Below are 22,688 nucleotides of genomic sequence, written 5' to 3' on the forward strand. Positions count from 1 at the left end.
CCGCCTCCCAAATGCTGAGATTACAAGCGTGCACCAAATTCATGGCCCTAGGAAGCAGAGAAAGTAAGAGAGGTGTGATCCAGGGACAGAGAGTCCTCAGAGTCATGTCCCCGTGGCAGCCTCCTCTAGCATGCCCCGGCTCCAAGATATCAGCTATTCCAGGAGACATGCAGCCAAACCGTAACAGGAGGTGAGCACAGCCGTACCATCCCTGCAGGCACAGTCTGACGGTTCAGCTGCCTGTGCTCTGCTTCCTGTCTGTCCAGCTGTGTACAGGTGTACGTAACAGGTGCTAGTGAACACAAGTCCGTCATGAACAGAGTCCTGCACACTTGGGCCATGCATGGCCCAAGTCGCACTCTGTGATACTCTGTTTCAACACCCAGGCCAAGCAGCAAGGGTATGGGGGAGAAGATGTATTGGCTGTGTCTGGTTCATTCTGCCTGAAACTGATAGCAAGTTCTTCCCCTCTTCTCTGCCCTCCCTGCCCCTTCCCAAAACACAAGGACAGTGCTCTTAGAGTTGATAGTATCCTACACTGGAGTCTTCTCAAATCTTCCTGTCAAACACAGGTGCTGTGAGCTGGGAATGGTGGCACATGCCTGTAATCCCAGTACTTACGAGGCTGAGACAGGAAGATCGCAGATTCAAGACCAACCTCAGCGATTTAGGGAGACTATTTAAAAACAACAACAACAAAAGAAAGAAAAACAGCCGGGGACAAAGCTCAGAGGCAGAATGCCTCTGGATTTAACTCCAGTACCACAAAAATAAGTCAATAAAAGGTGCTACAGAAGCCCTTTGGAAAGGTGCCGCACGCTGCTGCGTGGACGGCCCTGGCCAGGCCCACATCCCCTGCCATGCAGCGGTAGGGATTTTACGAAGCAAAAAGTTTATGTACATGGTCGCCAAGTGTGGAGACAGGGACAGGCCTCAAATCCGCCTCGCTGACGGCCTTATGAGCAGGGTGCTTTAAGGCGGGAAGGGGTGATGGGAATGACAGCCTCATTTTACAGCTCTATGGAACCATGTTCAGAAAATAGGGCTAACAGGATCCAAGGGTGGACTTTCTGGCCCTCTGACATCAAAAGACCACCGTGCGCACCTGCACAGGCCCACGTGACCGGGCCAGTGGGGTCAACAGAAGTGGCCTCCAGGTCCCTGAGAAGCAAAGGAAGGGCAGCTGCCACCCCCACCCCGTCGTCATCAGAGCAGCCTGTGGAGGGCCGCGCGGTCGCTACTCCCTGCTTACAGGGACGGACGCCCTCAGTGACTCTGGGCGGAATCTGCCCTTCCCAGTGCCCACAGCACCTCTGAGGGCCTCCGCCTCCTGGCTCCCTGCCTGCCGGTCCTCCAGCGCATCCGCCCTGGTCCACTTCCTTAGTCCTCACCGTTGCTCCCTGTCCAGTGGCTCCAGCAGGAGGCCCCGCTCCACCCCCGCCTGTGATCCAGGGGACAAAGGGCCTCCTCCATCCCTGCTGTGTTGCGAGGCCCAGTTGTTGGGCAGCCCTGGGCCTGGGAGTGGCCTCAAGACGAGAGGTCAGTTCCTCCCTGAGAAGCAGCGTGGCCCAGTGGCCGGGAGTGGAGCTCAGGCTCTGCCCTCAGAGAGGAGGGCCTTCAGGGGCCAGGCCCGAGTTTGCCCTTCCTCCCTCCGGTTGGCCTGCTGCGGGGACTAGCTCTGCATCGTGGGCTGGACCCGCGGGGCACCAGCGTTGCGCGGCTCCCCGCCTTCCCCGGGCCCGTGGGAGGCTCCAAGTTCAAGTTCCTCCTCTTGATCTCAGGTGTACACAAATGCACCTCATTTTTACTTTGGCAAAACCTGCGTGAGGCGAGGGGGAGAGGGGCAGGGTTGCCCTAGGTGGTGTCCCCAGTGGCCGGGCCAGGCCCCGTGGCTTTGGGCAAGCCCCTCCACTTCAGAGCCACTGCCCTCCATGGGAAAGGAAAGTGCCCTTCACCAGGCCCCGGGCCGCCTGGCCTGCAGGTGCACAGGCGCCTCCTGTCTGGCTCCCGGGAGCCAGCCGGCCGCTGCGCAGTCCCACGTTCTGCCTCGTCCGCAGTCCCCCGAGTGCTTCTGTTCAGCTCGTTCTCTCATCTCAGCAGCTGGGTGAGGTTCCCCTGCCCGCGCTCGTGTTGGGCTGTACCCACCAACCCAGGGTGGGTGGCCATGGGCTCCCTCACTCAGTAAAACCTGCGGTGCCCCCGCGGGTACCAGGCCGTGAGCTGGGGGCGGGACGTGCTCTCTGCCCCGGAGAAGCTGGGCCTGGGGTAGAAGAGGCAGCCCAGAGCTAGGAGTGAGCTTCTGTGAGCGTTGTGTGCGTGGAGGCGTGAGAAGACCTGGACACAGCCCCTGGCGCGGGGTGACTGGGCTGGGCCTGGGAGTCGTGGCAGGGGCAGGTGAGCGGCCGTGGTGTGTCCAGGAGAAGCGGCCACGGGAGGTCTGGGGAGGCATGGGGACCTCGAAGCAGCCACGGGAGGTCTGGGGAGGCATGGGGACCTCGGACCTGACCTCCAGGGACGAGAGCCCTGTGCCCGGAGGTCAGTTAGGCTCAGGTCAGGGGAGAGAAAGGGCAGGGAGTGGAGGCAGAGCCTGTTGCTAGCCCGCAGCCTGCGTCCAGGAGACACAGAGGCCGGAGAGGCCGGGCGGGGCCCGCGGGCATCAGACAGCACCATGCTGTGGGAGGTGGGGAAGGAGCACCAGGGCCCCCTCCTCCCGCCCTGGGTCCCAGGCTCATCTCAGGAGTCGAGAGGTGACTCTGCGTTCTCCACCGGGGCCCCTGGGCCCAGCTCGCAGGGAGGTCCTCCGCAGCCGCCCAGCCCCGGGACAGGTGGACGTCTGATTGCCAGCACTACCCACTGCACAGTGCCCCCGCCTGAGGAGCACCATTCTGGAGAAATGCGCCCCCTCTTCTTGTCCTGACTCTGCCACGGGGCAGGTGCGCCCGTGAGTGGAAGGGGTCAGGAGACAGTGGGGGTCTCACATCTGCACATGTGCCCTGGGTGACGGCAGACAGAGCCTGTCCTCCCACTGGACCATAAAGCTCTCCACCCCAGAACAGTATTTCATGATGTTAGAAAACTCAAAATGACCCAGCACATTCACAGGCCTCGGGCAATGAAGTGTTCCTTCCCTGTTCTGTGGCATCTAAGGTGACAGCTACCAGGAAGCGTGTCTTGGGCATAGGAGTGGGGCCCCGGGAAGGACAGGGCTGCTGTTGGCCTCCCCGCTCTCTGGAGGAGAGGTTTGGAAGGTGCTGGGAGGAGGCCCACAGTGGGAAGAGGCATCCAAAGGACATGCCCAAACAGATCATCATGTGGGGTCGATGCCAGGCTGGGACCCAGGACCTTGGAGCAACCAGCAGGACCCAGGCACCTGAGCCTCAGCCTAGCACAGGGACCGGGCCCCATACCAGGGCTGCACAAGGCTGCCCTGGCAGGGACTCGGCTCTGACTCAGGCGAGAGCTCGGTTGCTGAGCCCAGGTCCTAGAGCAAGGCAGAAGTCCAGTTGTCCGAGCCAGCACTCAGAGCCCAGGCCAGGCTAGCAGCAGAGCCTCGGGACGTTGATGTGGTGCACCCCAGAAGCTCCGACTCGTCAGGGCTGGTGGGGACCCCGGGCAGTGTCGGCACCACGAGGGCAGCTCTGGGTTCTTGTGGGCGTGTGAGACCCCACGCTCACTCCTCATCAGGATTTTAGAGTGGCACTCTGCAAGAACTGTGTGTCCCGCTCTGACACTCGGTGTTCGCAAGACCTTGAACAAGTCACTCAAGCCTTCTGGGCCTGGTTCCAGAGAGCTCTTTGAAGTCCTCATGAGAGCTGTCATAAGAGTTGTGCAAATTAGAATTAAATCTCAAGAAGAGTACCTGGACAGCCGGGCGTGGTGGCGCACACTGGTAATCCCAGTACTGGGGAGGCTGAGACAGGAGGATCACGGTTCGCGGACAGCCTCAGCTACTTAGTGAGGCCCTCTGCGACTTAATGAGACCCTGTTTCAAAATAAAGAAGAAAAAAATAGAGCTGGTGGTGTAGCTCAGAGGTAGAACACTCCTGAGTTCCATCTCCATTTCCTCAAAAAGAAAGAAAGAAAAATGCCTGGATGTTGTACCGTAGTGCTCACACGTCAGGAGGGCAGGGCGCAGGTCTCTGCACAGAGAGGCAGAGGTTTCCCCGTGTTAGTGGTGATGCTGTGGCCCGTGTGCTGCTGTTGCCCTACCTGAGGGTGAAGGCAAGGTCATTTGCCCCGAGTCCCTCCCCTGGCCACCTGACTCTGTAGGTCCCGGGGACACTGAGCTGGCAACGAAAGGGAACAGTCAACTCTTTCTCAGGCTAGGGGTGTAGCCTGGGTTTCCTTTTGAGTGTACCACGGGCTCACTAATGCAGATTTCAGTACCCACCCTCATCTGAATGCCAGGCTGGACCACAGGCTTCGCCCACACCCGGCCTGCCTGCAGGGTACAGGGCGGGTATGACCTGGGAGGCTCCAGGTCAGTCCTGAGCAATGCAGGACCCTGCAGAGACCTAGTATAGGCACAGGGCTAGGAAGAGACGACCCTCCACACATGGAGACCTGGTTTCCGCTGTGGCTCTGACACCCACCAGCTGTGTCACACCTTGGCTCAAAAAGAGGGATAAGCCGGGCATGGTGGCACACACTTGTAATGCCCATACTTGGGAGGCTGAGACAGGAGGATGACAGGTTTGCAGCCAACCTCAGCAACTCAGCCAGGCCCTCCACAATTTAGTAAGACCCTGTTTTCAAATAAAAATAAAATATGGCTGGGGATGTAGCTCAAAGGTCGAACACCCCTGGGTTCAGTCCCTAATACCACACACACACACACACACACACACACACACACACACACACACACAGAGAGAGAGAGAGAAAAAAAAAACATTGTTGGGCCTTTCTTCTGTCCACTGACCACCCTGTTTCTCTGCTCCATAGGCCCCTCCAGCCAGCGTCAGGTGCAGAATGGCCCTTCTCCTGAGGAGATGGACATCCAGAGAAGGTAACCCAACACCCAGCAGCGGCCGTGGCCTCCTGGTAGCACCCCTCATCGAGCGGGACACATGTGCAGTTACGGGTGGCAGTTTTTGAGACCTGTTATACAGCCCTTGGGACGAGCCTGGCACCGTCCTGCATGCTGGCCACCCATAGTTTAACTTAACCCTCCCACCGTGGTAGAAGATAGTTATGGTGCAGCTCCCATGGGCTGTGGCTCAAAGGCCAGAAGACAGGAATGAGCGTCCACTGCCCTGGGAGGCCCCGCATTGTCCTCAGCAGCGTCCACAGAAGAGATCCCAGCAGCGTGGCTGCCCCAAGGCCACACTGCCAAGAAATGCCCTCAAACCCAGGCCGCTCCCAGAGGCACAAACTGAGCGTCTTCAAGGGAGTGTTAAGGTGCAGGCTGCATTGCAGCCATGGGCAACTTACTGTAGCCGTTTCCCCCTTTGAAAATGGTCTCGACCTGATCTCAGGCACAGAGGCACTGGATGGGCACACGCGTCTTAGCGCACATGCGGGTGTGAGATCTACTCTTGTCACCCACAAGTATTTACTGACCCACAGGCCTGGCTACTGGCTCTTCAAGCCTAGAGCCCTCTGCAGTTTAGGAAGGCCTTTACGCGCTCGGGCTCATTTCACTCCTTACTAACCCCGTTTCCCATTGAGCTAACTGAAACTCCAAATAGAAACGGCCCACCCTGAGCCAGGCTGGCAGTCAAGTCTAACTCCAGCCACAGCTGCCCGCTCGGCCCCAGTGCCTCCCCTAGAGGAGGCAGGAGTGCGCCCCAGCACCTGGGAAGCAGCGAGCGCAGGGGCAGGTGCTGCTGCACAGTCCTTCGGCTGCCTTCCCTAACCCTGGGGGGGTGGGGGGGGCGCCAGAGGGCTGGCTCTGGCCCGAGCGGCCCCTGGTGGTCAGGTGGAGAACTGCCGCAGCCGGGCTGCAGGTCATTTCAGACTTGGGAGGCCTGGCAAGAGGTGACTGACTGGGCCACACAGAAGTCGTGAGTCCAAGCACAGGGAGCTTGCTTTGCACACCAACACTGTCATTGCTTCATAGCTCGCTTTTATTTTCTTTTTTTCTTTTTATGTGGGACATTAAAAATGGCATACATCCAGACTGCTTGGTGCCATCCCTTCCCCTTCCTCCTGCCCAGCACTGAGCGTCCAGGCCGACCACGCTACATTCATACTTTTACACATATTTGGACGTAGCTCCTCCATTAGTCAACCTCAGCCTCTTCCTCTCCTCTCCTCTCATTTCAGCTTTGCTGAGGTTTCCCCTCCATTGTCTGGAGTCCCTCTGGTATTCCTAATAGTCCCTACTTTGGGCCTATTAGAGAGAACATATGTCCCTTCTCTTTCTGTGCTTGGCTGATCTCACTTAACAATGTTCTCCAGGTCTTTCCATCTTGTTGCAAATAATGTGATTTTTTTTTCTTCTTTATAGCTGAGTAGAATTCCATTGTGTGTATTTCCCATAATTTTGCAATCCACTCATCTGTTGATGGAGACCTAGGTTGGTTCCATATTTTGGCTATTACTAATTGTGATGCTATGAACATGGGTGTGCATATGTTACTGTAGTTCTCTGATTTCAACCCCTTTGGACAAATACCCAGGAGTGGTATAGCCGAATTGTATGGTGGCTCTATTCCCAGTTTTCTAAGGTATCTCCACACTGATATCCATAGTAGCTGAACTAGTTTGCACTCCCAACAACAGTGTAAAAGAGTTCCTCTTTCCCCATGTCCTCACCAGCATTTTTCGTTACTTGATTTCTTTATTCATAGCTCATTTTTCAATGCGTTTCACATTCTCGTTCTGCTGCGGTGGGTGCTGCTAGGCGCAGGTCACATACCTTCAGCACCCTCGGGCGCTTCCCACTCTCCCTTAGGCAACGCGCATCCCCCTTACAAGAATCAGAACAGGTGGCGCTGGGTTCCTTTTAGAGACAACACCTTGAAAGGGAAATGACTGGCCCCTGGTCACATGCATCTCAGAAGAGAAGCCCGAGAGCTCCCTGCCCGGCCGGGTCACCCGCTTGCCCTCCACACGGCACTGCCTTAGCGCCTGCTGTATCAGGGACCCAGGAGCTCACTGCGGCAAGACTGCGGCTCTGTGGCCAGCAGACACTGGCCCTCCCTGCCGCTCAGAGACAGCTCGCGTCCTGCGCCCTCCCCCCGAGCCAGAGCGGGCCTGGACACACTCGGTCCCACGCCTCCGGAGCCCCTGCGCCTGAGCTCAAGTTGCAGCCGGCGCTCACTGAAGCCGTGGCTCCGAGGCCCCCCGAGCCGGGGGCCTGGACACAGAGGTCACTGCCTGCCCTGTTGCCTTTCAGACAAGTGATGGACCAGCAGCAGCACCGTCAGGAGTCTCTGGAGAGAAGAACGTCAGCCACAGGTGAGCGTCCTGCGCCCCGCTGCCCCGCGTCTGCATCCACAGCTCTGCCCCACCCAGATGGCCAGGGCCCGCACGTCCTCAGAGCGCGCCAGCATTTCAGCCAGCGGGGACAAGAGACAGCGCTCAGGTGCTCGGCTTGGCCTGGCCCTGCCCGCCAGCCTTCTGGCCTTCCCGTCATTTGTCCCTCAGTGGACATTCAGGGAGTCCCTCCTGCATGTCCGGCACCACGCTGAGGCTGGGGCACGCCTCAGACAAGGCAGCCCGTGCTGGCCCCCAGGAGCCCAGTGTCCAGCCACCGCTCAGCCCAACACCAATGTTAAGGGAATACAGGGGCAGGTGGCGCACAAAGGAAGGCCAGAGCTCCCGCATCGGGTGGGGCACCCAGAGCGGAGGGTGCCAGGCCCGGGTCCTGAGCGCTGACCCCAGCTCAGCACGGCAGAGAAGAGGATGCCGTATTCACTGGCAGCCGCCGGGCTCCCAACTTGGCAAGTGCTTTGGCACCCTCCATCTTGTTGAACTTGCCCCAGCGCCCTCCAAAGTGAGCAAGAGAGCACGGTCCTGTTTTGTGGATGAGGAGATGGAGCCTGGCTGGCTCGGAGGCTGGCTATGCCCGCCTCACCCAGGTACCATGGCAGCGCCTCCCGCCACCCGGGCCACGTTCCTCCTGCAGGTCTAGCCTGGCTGGCGCCAGCCCTCCCCACCACTGCTGGGGCCCGCTGTGGCTGGAGCGCACCTGCCCCTCCTTTCCTTCTCCCGCCCCTCCCTCTGGCCGCGCTCTCTCCTCACTCTGTCCAGCCCCAGCTCCACCAGGCAGGCTCACGACTCCGGCTGTGTGCTGCTCAAGGCATCGCCGCTGCCGCAGAGCTCTGAGCACTGAGCAGAGTACCCCAGCACAGCGCCCGGCACACTGCAGGGCTTGGGCAGCATCGGGAGAGGGCGGCTGACCGGACTCACTGTGAGCCCATCAACACTCGGTGCTGCTCCCTCACCCGTCCCTGGTCAGCCCTGGGCCCCGCACTCTCTTGCCGCAGCCCCCAAGGCAGCCCCAGTTACCTCTTGAGTACCAACTTGTGCCAGCGCCCAGGGCGGAGCTAAGGGCATAGAAGGGACAGAGGAGAAGAAAGGCATAGTTTGTGCCACCCCTGGCATGACCACAGGTGTTGAGCACGTGTGTGTGCACATCATGGCTGCAGCCAGGCCCTGATGCTAAGGAGGCCAGAACCACTACACACAGCAGGGCCACGGCTTTCAGGAAGGGGCAGCCGTGACCTGGCAGCCCTCTGCCCTCTGGGCCCGGGCGTACCAGCAGCAGTGGGGCGGAGGCTGACTGAGTCGCCTTGCGTTTCAGGGCCCACACTCCCACCAGGGCACCCCTCATCTGTAGCTGGTGCCCCCCTCTCCTGCAGTGGGCCTCCGCCCCCACCCCCTCCCCCTGTCCCGCCTCCACCTACAGGGGCCACGCCCCCGCCCCCACCTCCCCTGCCCGCTGGAGGAGCCCAGGGGGCCAGCCACGATGACAGCTCGGTGTCCGGACTGGCGGCTGCCCTGGCTGGGGCCAAGCTCAGAAGAGTGCAGCGGGTAAGAGCTCCGGGCAGGCGGGCGGGCACTACAGCCGCGCGGCAAGCCTCAGCCAAGGGCCCCTAGGAAAGTACAGGATGGCGCTTGTAAACTGAGCTGCCTGCTCCCACGAGCTGGTCCCCACGTGGGCCTTCATGAGCGGGGCACAGACGCCTTCCTCCTCTAGGCGGGGAGACCGAGGTGGAGTATGTTGCGGGCAGCGTCCATAAGTGGGGGCGGGGTGGGCTGCAGGCCTCCCGAGCCCGTCCCTCACTGCGCCCGCTGTCTGGCACAGCCCTTGAATGTGAGCTCTGGAGTGAGGCTCAGCACAGCTGTGGCCGTACATACAATGCCTCAACGCAGACCTCTGGCTCAGCTTCCCTCCTCCCTACCCTACGCCGCAGCTGGTCTGGCAGGACACCAGCCTGTGGGCCTGGGAGAGCGTGTCACCTCTGTGACCTGGGCTGGCCTTGCGCCTCTCTGGATTCTGCGTTTCTCTCCTGTGGGGCTGGGGGGTATGGGGCTAGACGCCCACCCTGGAGTTCTCGCCCACCCAAACATTCCCCATGTCCCTGGAGCTCACGCGTGGCCTCCTGTACCCGCAGCCAGAGGATGCGTCCGGAGGCTCCAGTCCCAGCGGTACCACGAAGTCCGACGCCAACCGGGCGAGTAGTGGGGGCGGCGGGGGAGGACTCATGGAGGAGATGAACAAGCTGCTGGCCAAAAGGTGGGTCCCCGCCTCCCCGGCCCGCCCACGGGCCTGCGTGGATGTCGCCATCACGCAGGGTCCCCGTCGCCAGCTCGAGCCGAGCAGGTGAAAGTGTTGCTTGCAATCTGCCCTCAAGGGGTCCGTCTGAGGCGTCAACCAGTCAGGGTCCTCTAAACCTTAAGTCACTTTAGCTCCGTAAGTATTAAAGCATCTGCTGCCCACCAGCCCTGGCCTGGGCAGGGAAGCATGGGGGTGATTTCAGAGGCCCATTCGGAGGGGGAAGGGGTTGGTCCCTACACCTGGGATCCCAACAGAGATACAACCCCAAACTCGCAGAGAGCTCTGGCGAACTCAGAGCAGAGGGCTCAGGCAGAAGGTACTCACTTTTCCAGGGCTTATCATGGAGGGTGCAGGAAAAGGAATTATGAAGTGGTGGGACCCCAGAGGATGTCTCCCCTGAGAGACGGGAAGAGAACATTCCCTCCGTGCCATGGGCAGGCCTGGGCCTGGAGCCAGGCTTGGTCATCCACTCCCCAGCCACACCTGTTGGTGTGGCTACCGCCTGCCTGAGGCTGGCAGCCGAACTCTTTTGTTCCCCAGCCGAAACTAGAACAGCAGAAAGCTCATACGGCAACCTTACTGAAAGGGAAGCCCAGCTTGGGTTTTCGTTCTAACTGTGGGCCATCCCAGGAATGTGCTGATACAGAGTTCCCAAGGCCACTGATGACCTGGGCACCGGAAGTGTAGGAGCAGGCCTTGGGTGCCAGGATGCGCCCTGTTGCCATGAGAAAGCCCAGCAGAGATGAGGCGGGGCAGGTGCCTGGCTGCTCCGTGCCATTCCTGCATCCTTTCTCCTGCCCTCCGCTGCCTGCCAAGCTATTGTGTGTTTACTTGTTTGTGGCACTGGGGATTGAACCCGGGGGCACTCTACCTCCAAGCTGAACCCCCAGCCCTATTTTATTTTTATTCTGAAACAGGGTCTCAGTTGGTTGATGAGAGTCTCACCACTTGCTGAGACTGTCCGTGAGCCTGCTGTCCTCCTGTCTCAGCCTCCCAAGTCCTAGGATTTCAGGGATGCGCCATCACACCAGCCGCCTTCCAAGTGGCGGGTCTTCATTCTTGATGGGCAGCTCACCCCAAATTATGAGAGTTAAATACTCTGATGGCTACAGAGTTGAAAATCTGTAGGAGCATATCTTTGGGAATTATCAAGGGTACTCAGAGGCGGCCAGGGAAACAGGACCATTGAGAGCATGAAATATGAGAGAGGATTTAGAATATGTGAAAAAGGAATTCATGCCCATGGGGGAGATGCATGGACTGAGTTCAGGGCCCCACTAGACTCTTTGGGCCTTTCTCTTTTTTTTTTTTTTTTTTTTTTTTGGTGGTACTGGGGTTCCTGGAAGCCCTTCTACATCTGGGCTACATTCCCAGACCTATTTTATATTTTTATTTGGAAACAGGGTCTCTTAAGCCAGCACGCCTGGCTTCGAACCTGTGCGATCCTCCTGTCTCCGCCTCCCGAGCGCGGGGATTACAAGCGTGCGCCACCACGCCCGGCTCTTTGGGCCTTTCTACGCTCTTGGGGGGGGGTCTAGATTTGGAAGGGCATGGCTAGATTAACTTAGGTCTACACAGGGCCTCTACAAGAGACTGTCTTCCTCCTCTTGCAAGGTGCTGGGGTCTATTCTCCCGGCAGCCAGTCTGCAACAGAATGCTCCCATGACCCCAGCCAAGAGACACGCTGCAACCCGGAACCACTTCTTTCCCGTGTAGCCAGGCTTGGAGTGTCTTGGGAGTATAGCTGCCGTTCAGGCAAGCCACCCCTCAGGCCCCGTGACCATCCCGAGTTGAGCCAAGGAGAGTGGGAACATCCCACCCTCCACCCGTCTTCTCAGATCAGTTTAGAGCCTGGCTCCCAGGTGATCAGAGACGGCCTGCACACTCACCCAGGTGTGGCCTCGCCAGCAGGTGCCAGACAAGTGGCCTCCTCCCATGAACACGCACCCTGGTCCCCACAGGGCACTCAGGACTGGGGACCAGTCAGCACCATGTGTCACCTGAGACCTCAGGAAGCTGATGGGCATCTTTTCTTTTCCTTGTCTAGGAGGAAAGCAGCCTCCCAGACAGACAAGCCCACTGATCGGAAGGAAGATGAAAGTCAGACGGTAGGTACCACTCCCCGGGCCCAGCTAGCAACCTGCCAGGAAGGCCTTGCGGGCCCTGGCTTGCCTGTACATGTGCTGGGTACTTTGCTGGGTGACTTGTAGGAGTGCAGGAGGGCTGGCGCGGGTCCAGGCAGACCCGCCCTCCTGGGCGGGCCCTCGGCCCTGCAGGTAGAGAGCGGGCAGAAAGCCGGAGCTGCCCAGGAGTGCTGAGAGGGGACCCTAAGCCCTGGGGAGCCCGAGAGCCCCTCGCCTGCCCCAATCCAGGCCTCATCAGGGACTGGGGGTTCCGAGTGCACCTGCTGTAGGGAGTCTGGTGGACACCCGGTGTGGTTTGCATTTTCAAGTTATTTGCAATCCAAAGGATTGTACTTGAGACCATCAAGTCTAGTGCGAGCTGCAGGCGAGCCAGGCTCCTGACCCGGGGGCGGCCTCAGCCTCGTCTGGCAGCACACGGCACTCCACGTCCACCTGCTCTTACCGTGGCTGATTCTCTTTTCCTCTGTGTTAAGCTCTCTTATAAAAATAGACTCCTAGAGCCGCACATGGTGGCACACGCCTGTAATCCTAGTACTTGGGAGGCTTGAGACAGGAGGATTGTGAGTTCAAGGACAGCCTCAGCAAGTAATGAGACTCTCATCAATCTAGCAAGACTCTGTTTCCAAATAAGTAATAAAATTGGGCTGGGGATGTAGCTCGAAGGTAGAATGCCTCTGGACTCAATCCCCAGTCATGCAAAATAAATAAATAAATAATAAATAAATAAACAAACAAACAAACAAACAATAAGCCGAGCATTGTGGCGCATGCTTGTAATCCCAGTACTTGGGAGACTGAGACAGGAGGATCACAGGTTCACAGCCAGCCTCAGCTACTTAGGCCCTCTGCAACTTAGTAAGACCCTGTTTCAAAAGAAAAAAGCCGGGCGTGGTGGCGCACGTTTATAATCCCAGCGTTTGGGAAGCTGAGACAGGAGGATGCGGGTTCACAACCAACCTCAGCTACTTAGTGCGGCCCTTTGCAACTCAGACTGTGTTCCAAAATAAAGAATAAAAAATAGGGCTGGGAGTGTTGCTTGGAGGTAGAATGCCCCTGGGTTTCATCCCCAGTACTGAAAAAAAAAAAAAAAACAATGGGGCTGGGGGGTATAGCTTAAAGGTAGAATGGCTCTGGGTTCAGTTCCCCAGTACCACAAAATAAATAATAAACAAACAAATAAATAATAATTAGGCAGACCCCTAAGTACAGATGGCCTAAAGGTTACACCTCAGCAGAAGCCCAGCTGCCAGGGACGCGTGTACACGTGCAGGCCGCCTGGTGTCCCCGGCTGTCACCCTCTCCACACTGCACCTCCTGCCGTGAGTCCCTCTGCCCACCAGCAGCCCCTCTTGGCCTGTGCTCTCTGCCTGAGCCCCCTCCCTACGGTGCAGCCCCCGGGACCGCCAGGCCTGGCCCCAGCCCTTCTTACAGGCACAGCCGTGCGCCTCAGCGTCCCACAGGCAGTCCCAGGGACGCAGCCCTCGCCCCAGGCCTGCACCCTCTCGGGCGTTCAGCCAACCGTCTTGTCACAGATGTTTGGAATGGCAGAGGCCCGCGTGGCCAGGAGCTGCATGTGGGCAGGACCCGGTGGCCCCATTCTGGCCGCAGCAGTAGGCCCTTGAGGCAGCCCCTACTGCTTCACAAGAAGACAAGGGGTTTCATGCCACAGGGATTCCAGGAGAGTTGCGGCTTGGGCCGAGCTCTCTTCCTCAGGCCTCATCTTTTCCTCCCTGTTCGGTTTTTGTGGCACTGGGAGCTGAGGCCGGGGACACTTCCCACTGAGCTGCGTCCCCAGCCCTTTTTTTAAATTTTATTCTGAACAAGGTTTCACTCAGTTGTCCCGGCTGGCCTCGAACTTGCGACCCTCCTGCCTCAGGCTCCTGAGTAGCTAGGATTACCTAGGAGTAGCCACTGTGCTGAGCTTCCTCCTCCTTTTAAACAGGCCTTGTTGCTTGGGTCTCTTGTCCTCCCGGACCCTGCTCACACCAGGGCTAACCTCTAAAGCACAGGCCCCGGCCAGCAGACACCTGCCGTGCGCAGAAACACTTAAGCTTGGCTTCTTTCCCCCCACCCCCGCAGTACTGGGGATGGAACCCAGGGCCATTCTGCCTCTGAGCCATACCCCCTGCCCTATTTTTTATTCTTTATTTTGAAACAGGGTCTCACTGAATTGCGGAGGGCCTCACTAAGTAGCTGAGGCTGTCCGCGAACTGTGATCCTCCTATCTCAGCGTCCCGAATGCTGGAATTACTAGTGTGCGCCACCACGCCTGGCTCTGCTTGGACTTTCTATATCTCCCACCTTCCTATATTTTCCAAACTCCCCTCAGTGAACATGCACTAGGCTTATAACTAACAGAGAACAAACAAATATTATTCAAAAAAAAAGGAGTCCTGCCAGGCGTGGTGGCGCACGCTTGTAATCCCTGCACTTGGGAGGCAGAGACAGGAGGATCGGGCTGGTTTGGAACCAGCCTCGCTGGCTTAAGAGACCCTGTTTCCAAATAAAAATATAAAAATAGGTCTGGGAGTGTAACCCAGATGTAGAAGGGCTTCCAGAAACTCCAGTACCACCAAAAAAAAAAAAAAAAAGTCTTTAAAAAAAAAAAAAAAAGAGTCCTGACACTGGAGTCAGGTGGGCACCCTGCCACGTGCGGGTGATAGCGATCCTCTTAGCAGCCTGAGGACCTGTTCCACCCTGCGTCAGAGCTGCCTGGCTCGGCAGGCCCCAGCTTCACAGGCTGGGCCGCGGCAGCGGAGCCTCTTGCCAGCTGGAAGCGACGCGGGGCTCTCTTTCATACAGGGAGGGGGAATAATATTAATTTGTAATGACTCTGTACCTATAATAACTTTCATTCTTATTGGTTTCTCAGGGCCCTGGGCTCCAAGCACATGTGTTTATTTACATAAACCATAATTGAACCCTTTTTATTCTTTCTATTTATTTTTTCTTTTTTGGTATTGAGAATTGAACTCAGGTGCAGTCTACCTCCGAGCTACACCCCCAAGCACTTTTGTGTGAGTGGTACTGGGAATTGAACCCAAGGGCATTCTTTTACCTCTGAGCCACACCCCCAGACCTATTTTTATTCTTTATCTTGAAACAGGTTCTCATAAGTTCTCACTAAGATTCAGCTTCCCAAGTACTGAGATTACAAGTGTGTGCCACCATGCCCAGTGCTTACATTTTACTTTAGAAACGGATCTTGCTAGGTTGCTGAGGCTGACCTCAAACCTGCAATCCTCCTGTCTCAGCCTCTCTACTTGCACGTCTATAATTAGGACCAGACATGTACCACCAAGCCCTGTTTCTGCTCTTTCTTTTTTTTTTTTTTTTTTTTTTCCTTTTTTGGTACTGGGGATTGAGCCCAGGAGCATTCTGCCCCTGAGTTATACCCCCAGCCCTATTATTTTTTTTAATAGGGTCTCCTTAGATTGCTGAGGCTAGCCTCAAACCTACAATCCTCCTGTCTCAGCCTCCCAAGTACTGGAATTATACGTGTATACCACCTCACCCAGCTCCTCTTCTCTTGATGAAAGAGAAATGAAGTATTCCTGGGGTCTCCCACAAACTGAAGCTTGGCTGTGTTGAGGCCAGGTCTTAGTGACCCTCAGCCCCACCGCAGGCCACTACACCCACAGGACGCCCTCTGGTCAGCTGGACATGTGCTCTACGCCCCAGCCCCCAGAAGGTGGGCCTGCCACTCACCAGAGTATGGGGCTGGGCCTCAGAGAGGAGGGGCCAGGACCCTCAGGTGGGTCCCCCAGGCTTCAGCACCAGGGAGAGCTGGGAGTGGGTGGGCCGGAGCTCCCCATGAGCAGCAGTGGGCACTGCACAGGGCGCCGGCCAAATGTCCACAAGGCAGCACCTGGCGGGGCTTGGGTGCCCAAAGGCATCTCTGCACATCTCTGCAGAGAGCCCGCGCCCGCAGTCTCTTCCTTCCCTGACTGCCTCCCTCTGGGGACTTCAGGCCGTCTTCTTGAATGATGTGTGCTCTTTCAATGATTGTAAAACTAATATGTGTTCATTGAGAACATTTGGAAAGAGGCTTTAACAATGGCCAAAGGTATCCTGCCCTGGCCCCGAGCAACTCCCTGAGCAGACTACTGGAAGGGACCTTTCTTTCCCATTTTAGGAAGATCCTAGCACCTCCCCATCCCCTGGGACCCGAGTCACCAGCCAGCCACTCAATTCTTCAGGTAAGGAGACACCAGTCTGAGCCAAGAGGCTCAAGGCCTTAGAGCGGGAGGGAGGGGCTCCTAGAAGGCGTTCTGATCCACTACCTCACTCTGTGTATAAGCAAGAGAGCCAGGCCTAGGAAGCCCGGCTCCTAAGCCCCACGCCTGCCCCAGAGCCCGGCGGTCAGGCAGCAGAGCGAGGCTCCATTAGAGCCAGCTGACCTCGCTGGCATCGGAGCTTCCGGGCCAGCCCCTCTGCCGCAGATCCCCAAGTCCCACACAGGAAAGGCGCTTGCCGTGGCGCCAGTCTCTGCTGGAAACTGCATCCGGGGCTGGGACACAGGCTGGGCCAACACTCTTAAAAGGAATGGTTTGTTGTTGTTTTACATGGGTTCTTCAGTGCTGGGGATGGAACCCAAGGCCTCACGCATGCTAAACAAGCACTGTACCACTGAGCCACACTCCTGCCCAAGAAGAAAGTTTAACCATCAGAATTTGTGTGTCCTGTGCCAGCTTAACATGCCAGGTTGGCAGTGTAAAGATACTTGTCAGTCTTGAGTCACCAGAAGTGCAGCCCCCGCGCCTGCCCAGGCTTCTGCAGCCAGAGGGCGGGGGCTTGGAGGTGGGAACACCAAGGCTCTGGGGCTCGGTGTTGGGCAGACGCTTGTCCTGCCGTGTGGGAGGCCTGGGCTCAGGAGCATGCAGAGAGAGGTGGATGGCGCCGGGCTGCCCGCACCCAGGCTCTTGCCGGCTGGGTTTGTTTGTTTGTTTGGTGGTTGGTTGGTTTTTTTTAGTACTGGAGATGGAGTCCAGGAGCATTCTACCGCAGAGCTATACCACCAGCCCTATTTGTTTTTAAAAACAGGGCCTCACTAAGTTGCAGAGGCTGGCCACAAACCTGCGATCCTCATGTCTCAGCCTTCCACATACTGGGATAGCAGGTGTGCGCCACCACGCCCGGCTTTGCCAGCTGCATGCCCATTTCAGAACTCGTGGCTGCGTGCCTGCGCCGGCGCACATGTTGGCGTGTCCGCCTCCCCCTGAGAGCACAGTCAGGTCCTCTCCCTCTAGGTCCCTGCCTCTGGTGTTGATTGACCAGGGGCCGCAGGTTTTTGGCTGGAGCACACAATTGCTGGCACTGCCCTTGTTTGGCCTACACACAGTAGTTGTTGGGTAGGTAAAGTGCTTCCCCAGGCTACAAGCTTGAGGCTGCCTGTACTAAAGTGTTTTGCTTGAGGTCGTGCACCTGCAGCTTGGCTATGCTCCCAGACCTCTGTCTGCAGGCCCAGTTCACATCCCGGAGGTGGACAGGTACCTTCGACCCAAGTGATCTAGCTCAGGACCCAGAGGCCTCATCCCCAGCCCCGTGGATTTTGTCTTCTGTCTCTGCTTATTCTGTTAAACAAAGGAATTCAGTTCAGCGACAACTCTTGTGCTGGCCATGGTGGCACACACCTTTAATCCCTGTACTTGGGAGGCTGAGACGGGAGGACCGCAGGTTTGAGCAAGTACTGAGACTCTCATCAACCTAGTGAGACCCTGCTTCAAAATAAGAAATAAGGGCTAGGGGTACAGCTCAAAGGTAGAATGCCTCTGGGTATCACACATACATACACAAAAAATAACTCTTGTACAAGAATTGTAATTAATACAGGTCAAGCATCCCTCATCTGAAGTCCACCTACTCCCAAATCCAAAGCCTTTTTACAAGTTTCATATAAAGTCTGTGCATATATTCCAAAATCTGAAAAACCCTGAAAGCTGAAATACTTCTGGCCTGAGCATTTTGGATAAAGGATATTCCACCTGTACTGCTGGCTCTAAAAAGAAACCAGCTTTCCACCCAGGGTGGGAGGGAAGCAGAAGCCGCCCGTGGGGAGGACTGCCCACCAACAGTGCCCGGCCCGGAGCAGCGGCGGGAGGATCGGGAGGGCCCGCCTGCGTCCCTGTAGCGGTCCTGGCTGGTTCCCTGCGCCAGCCCGAGAGAGGAGCTGGGAGGCCAAGTCATGGCAGGGGCCAGACAGAGGCCCGAGTCCTCGCCTGCGGCAGGTGGGGGCAGCAGAGCCTCCTCAGCCTCCAGCCTGCCCTGGGCCACAGGGGCCAGGGAATCGGGGGCCAGGGCAGGGGGCTCCACCCTCCTGAAGGGCGTTTAGAGGCTGGGAGACCACCGAGTCCTCTCAGCCCCTGGCTCTTCATCTGTGAATGACTTGACAGAGGCTGCCCGGAAGCCCTGGGAGCGGAGCAACTCGGTGGAGAAGCCCGTGTCCTCACTGCTGTCCAGGTGAGCCGCCCCGGGGAGCCGCGCCGCGAGCCTGCAGCCGAGGGCGCCGGCGCGGGCTCACGTGTCTGTTTCATCCCACGCTGTAGAGCCCCGTCTGTGGCACAGAGCCCCGAAGCTAAGAGCCCCCTTCAGCCGCAGCCTCACTCTAGGTACCGAACCGCCTCCTGCCCACGTGCCCAGCTCTGCGGCCTCCTCTCCTGTCCCATGACTAACACCAAGCCGTCTCATGTCGTGGCCTTTAACACCTTGCTCTGGGAAGGGTGGTCTGTTCCTTCAGGCCTGGGGACCGTGGCGCCTGAGGGACCTTGGGGGGGTGCAGGCCAGCTCCTGCTCCTCCCTAAGGAGACACTGAGGCCCTGGAGGACGGTTACTGTCCGGGGAGGCAGGGCCGTGGAACTGGGAGCCACGGTGAGATCTCAGTCCCTGCCACGTGGGTGCCCACAGCAGCCGGCAGCCCACCCTCCAGCACCAGCTCCGTCCCCTTCCTCTGTGCAAAGCACACATCGTCAGCGCCCCACAGATTCGCTGACCATCTATCCCAAATCAAAAGTGGTATGGCTGGGCATGGGGGCACACACCTGTAACCCCCAGTGCTTGGGAGGCCGAGACAGGAGGATGGCAGGTTCAAGGCCAGCCTCAGCAAGTAGTGAGACTCTCATCGACCTAGCGAGAGACCCTGTTTCAAAATAAAAATAAAGTAGGGCTAGAGGTGTAGCTCGGAGGTAGAATAATGTCACTGGGTTCAGTCCCCAGCACCACACACAAAAAAAGTGACAAAAGCTGATATGACAGGACATTTGGAACTGAGCTTGCCCGTCAAAGACAACAGCCCAGGCGTGCCTGAGTCTGAGGCCCTCTAAGACCCACTTCAAGGAGCCCCCCTCTGTCCCCTCCAGGCTGAAGGTAGCAGCTGTCGTCACAGGTAGAAGCCAGGTGAAGGGCAGCGCTCCAGCCTGGCCCCGGCCAGCAGGTGGAGAGCAGCGTCCCAGGACGCCAGCTCTGCCCGGAGAGCGCCGCTCACAGGCCAGCTGCGGGCCCACGGGCTCTGCACAAGGACGGACGGGCTTGGGGGCGCAGGCCTCTGGCGGGCAGCGGAGACAGCCCAGGCTGAAGGGTAGACACACTCAGGCCAGACCAGAAGTTGAGAGGGAAAGTGCTGGGCTGGGGGGGGGGGGGCAGTTCCCTCCCCAGGCGGCAAGTCAAGGCCTGTTTGGAATGAGGCCTCGGTCCAGCTCCAGGACAGATGTGTTCTCCAGTTTTCGTAGATGGCCTCAAAGAGTGAATGTTCCAACCATCCCTCAGGCGTGGCCTTCACTGAGCATGGGGGCGGGCGGGGCTGAGGCCCAGAGGCGGAGCCTGCAACCCAGCACTGCTTACAACCTTGTTCAGGACCACAGCGCAGTCAGGCAGGACTGCGCTTTTTACCCCTGTTCTTAGCTACGGAGAGCGTCAGTCCTTGGTTTCCCGTCCGAGGGGAACCTGAGGCCAAGCCCCACAGCCCGGCCCATGAGCCCTGAACCTGGCTCGGCCCCATTGGAGCCCTGAAAGCACAGGCTCCAGCAGCCATTCCATCCCCAGGGGAGAGAGGCGGGGTCCAGACCGCACGTCCACCCTGCGGCACCAGATCATGATCATGTTCCAGCAGCCCCAACACCTGGACTCGCACGAGCCACGCCTCGCAGGGAGAAGGCCTGTGCCAGGGGCACTGAGTCCAAGTCAGTTAACCTGAGTCCAGAAACTTGCCGAAGGCACACAGCCCATGAGAACCGCCTCCAAACAGCAAAGCCACGTCCAGGGTGGTTTCTAGGAGTTAAGACCTGGGCCGGTCACAAGCCCAGGGGAGGAAGGGGTGCCTCAGGACGGCCCCGCGCTGTGCCTTGTTACACACCACGCCGCGGGGTCACCACGCTCGGGGCAGTCCCCGCGCTGAGGAGCAGGCTGTCTGCTGCACCCCGGGGGGAGGCAGGGTGGCTTCACACCACCTCCGAGGCTCAGTCAGAGGCAGCTCCTAGGCCGGGACACGTAGTCTGCTACCTACCGGGACCTTCTGAGGCTGACAGGCTTCAGCTTCCTCCCCAGCAGCCTAAGAGTGACCATAGGTAGGAAGGCCACAGGAGCCGCGGGTGGCCCGCACTGGCGCTGCCCACGCGCCTGCCTCCCACACCTGCCCTTCCCTCCCCAGGGTGAAGCCGGCTGGGAGCGTAAACGACGTGGCCCTGGATGTCTTCGATTTGGACAGGATGAAGCAGGTGAGTGGATCCCGCCCTCCTTCAGGAGCAGCCGGAGTGGCCAGTGGAGGAGAGGTGCCGGCCAGCGCCAACACAGGAGCTCTGGGGCCCTCTCCCCCTCCCCGTCTGGGCAGCCCCCTCGCTGGATTCACCAGTGTGCACCTGGGGGCGGCAAGAGCAGGGCTTGCCCAGGCACCCCAGACCCAGCAGGGGAGGGTGCTGAGGCCATCGGCAGCCTGGGTGAGGGCAGGGCTGCCCGCTGCCTGCCCCTTCACCCGGAGGCTCTGCCCCACAGGAGATCCTGGAGGAGGTGGTCCGGGAGCTCCACAAGGTGAAGGAGGAGATCATCGACGGTGAGTGGGCCTAGCCGCGCGGCCAGGTGGGGTCCTGCGGGCAGGCAGCGCGAGGCGGCTGGCCAGGCCCCCACAGCACCACCTCTCAAGCTCAGGAACTTGTTAACTTGCCTACTAGCTTGCACCTCGCAGTGCGGCCCTGAGCGAGGTGTGGAGGGGCGGGGCGTCTTTGAAGTTATTTTCTCCATGTCTGATGGTTTACTACACACCCCCAGCCCAGCCCTTTTTTAATACTTTATTTTGAAACAGGGTCTCACTGAGTTGCAGAGGGCCTCACTAAGTAGCTGAGGCTGTCTGCAAACCGCGATCCTCCTGGCTCAGCCTCCCGAATGCTGGGATTACGAGCGTGCGCCCCCACGCCAGGCTTTACTTTGCCTTTCTGACCTGTCACTGAGTTCTGATTGGCGACAGCCTTCCTGGCCATGCAGGGGAACCAGGAGAGCCAGAGATAAGCTTGTTCATAACCTGCTTTGTCCCTGGCTGAGGACAGACATGCTCCCCCGAGAGTGCGCCTGGCTCCAGAGCAGAACGCTCCCCGGCCACCTCCTCCTTCCGCTCCCAGCAGGGCCTTTGAGGAGCAGGCTCAGATCTCCAGCCAGAGGAAGGGGAAGGTTTGGGCAGGGCTGCAAAGTGTAGCCTGCTGCCACCTCCCACATCAGCCCTCCCAGGAGGGGGAGCACACACCTGTGGCTGGCTCTGGCCCCCAGGGATCGTGCTGACCCAGGCAGGACAGTCCCCTGAAGTCAGGGTGGTCCCTGGACGGGCCTGCCGGGAGCCAGGCTTCTCCCCGCCAGTAGGACTCTGGCCTGGCTGGGAGAGGGCACAGGGCAGCTAATACTGAGGTGCCTGCTTTATGGCCAGACTGTCTCAGAGCCTCAGAGGGGGCAGCTGGGAGGAGGTAGGTATGGTGGAGCTACACATCCCCTGGCCACCATGCAGGCCCACCGCGTCCGCTTCACAGGCAGCTGAGAGGCCAGGGAAAGCGGGGTGTCAGCAAGCCAGAGCAGGCCCCCCAAGGCCTTGGCAGAGAGCGCAGCCTGAGGGAGGAGAGAGGCCCAGATCTAGGGAACGCTAGGGGCAGCAGAGAGAAGAGCTGGGAGAAGGGAGAGAAGGCCGGCACCCCCCCCCCGGGTGGTCGGCAGCGCCAGCACCCACCCCTCCATCGGGCAGAGCGCCCACACCCTGCGATGCGCCCTGGGCCTCCTCACGGCTGTGCTGTCCCTCTCCACCACCCCCAGCCATCAGGCAGGAGCTGAGCGGGGTGAGCACCACGTGAAGCGCCGCCACCGGAGGGCGGAGGGCACGAGGAGCCAGCACCCAGCGCCGCCGCCGAAGCAGGACGCGCCTGGCTCACATCTTAACCTGTGAAATATTAAAATGAGGAAACCAAGTCCAACTCCTGGATTTTTTTAGATTCTCTCTGATACAAGACCAGGTCTATTCTCTTTGTATTTTATATTTGCTTATTTAAGTGTATGTTTCTTTTGGTTCAGAGAGGACTCCCCCAGATCACCTGATTCATTAGATGGTTCCAAGATTTCTCCTAGGTGCCGCTGGCAGCGCCTGAACTGGCAGCAGGCAGCCGGGGGCTTGGCGTCTCCACGCCCCTGACGACCATGGTGTTAACAGTGTCCACACAACACGTGTTATGTCCACACAGTAATAAACCGTTTACTGTCCACACCACCGGCTCTGGCTCTCTAGTGCGCCGGCTCTTGGCTGCCCTGGCCAGGGAACCCCCTTTTCAGGGAAGGACTTAGGACCCTGAGCGGAG

The 22,688-nt window shown here is 58.6% G+C and overlaps 1 protein-coding gene across 2 annotated transcripts in view; it reads left to right on the forward strand.

Moving 5' to 3' along the window:
* Positions 1 to 22,190, forward strand: part of EVL (Enah/Vasp-like) — a gene marked incomplete at its 3' end in the record, with an annotated part of 57,099 nt that extends 34,909 nt beyond the window's left edge. Inside the window, exons 3-13 of one of the 2 annotated variants that reach the window (XM_080707848.1) lie at positions 4,945 to 5,008; positions 7,343 to 7,404; positions 8,753 to 8,982; positions 9,567 to 9,688; positions 11,778 to 11,838; positions 16,010 to 16,073; positions 18,267 to 18,333; positions 18,420 to 18,482; positions 20,516 to 20,582; positions 20,857 to 20,914; positions 22,153 to 22,190. In XM_080707848.1, the coding sequence (XP_080563974.1) occupies positions 4,945 to 5,008; positions 7,343 to 7,404; positions 8,753 to 8,982; positions 9,567 to 9,688; positions 11,778 to 11,838; positions 16,010 to 16,073; positions 18,267 to 18,333; positions 18,420 to 18,482; positions 20,516 to 20,582; positions 20,857 to 20,914; positions 22,153 to 22,190 (896 nt within the window). The remainder of the gene's footprint in view (positions 1 to 4,944; positions 5,009 to 7,342; positions 7,405 to 8,752; positions 8,983 to 9,566; positions 9,689 to 11,777; positions 11,839 to 16,009; positions 16,074 to 18,266; positions 18,334 to 18,419; positions 18,483 to 20,515; positions 20,583 to 20,856; positions 20,915 to 22,152) is intronic. The other variant, XM_080707849.1, reaches the window with a different exon arrangement.
* Positions 22,191 to 22,688: the final 498 nt, after the last annotated feature.

This window comes from Muscardinus avellanarius, assembly GCF_963383645.1.
Source record: "Muscardinus avellanarius genome assembly, chromosome: 12".
Taxonomy (NCBI): Eukaryota; Metazoa; Chordata; class Mammalia; order Rodentia; family Gliridae; genus Muscardinus; species Muscardinus avellanarius.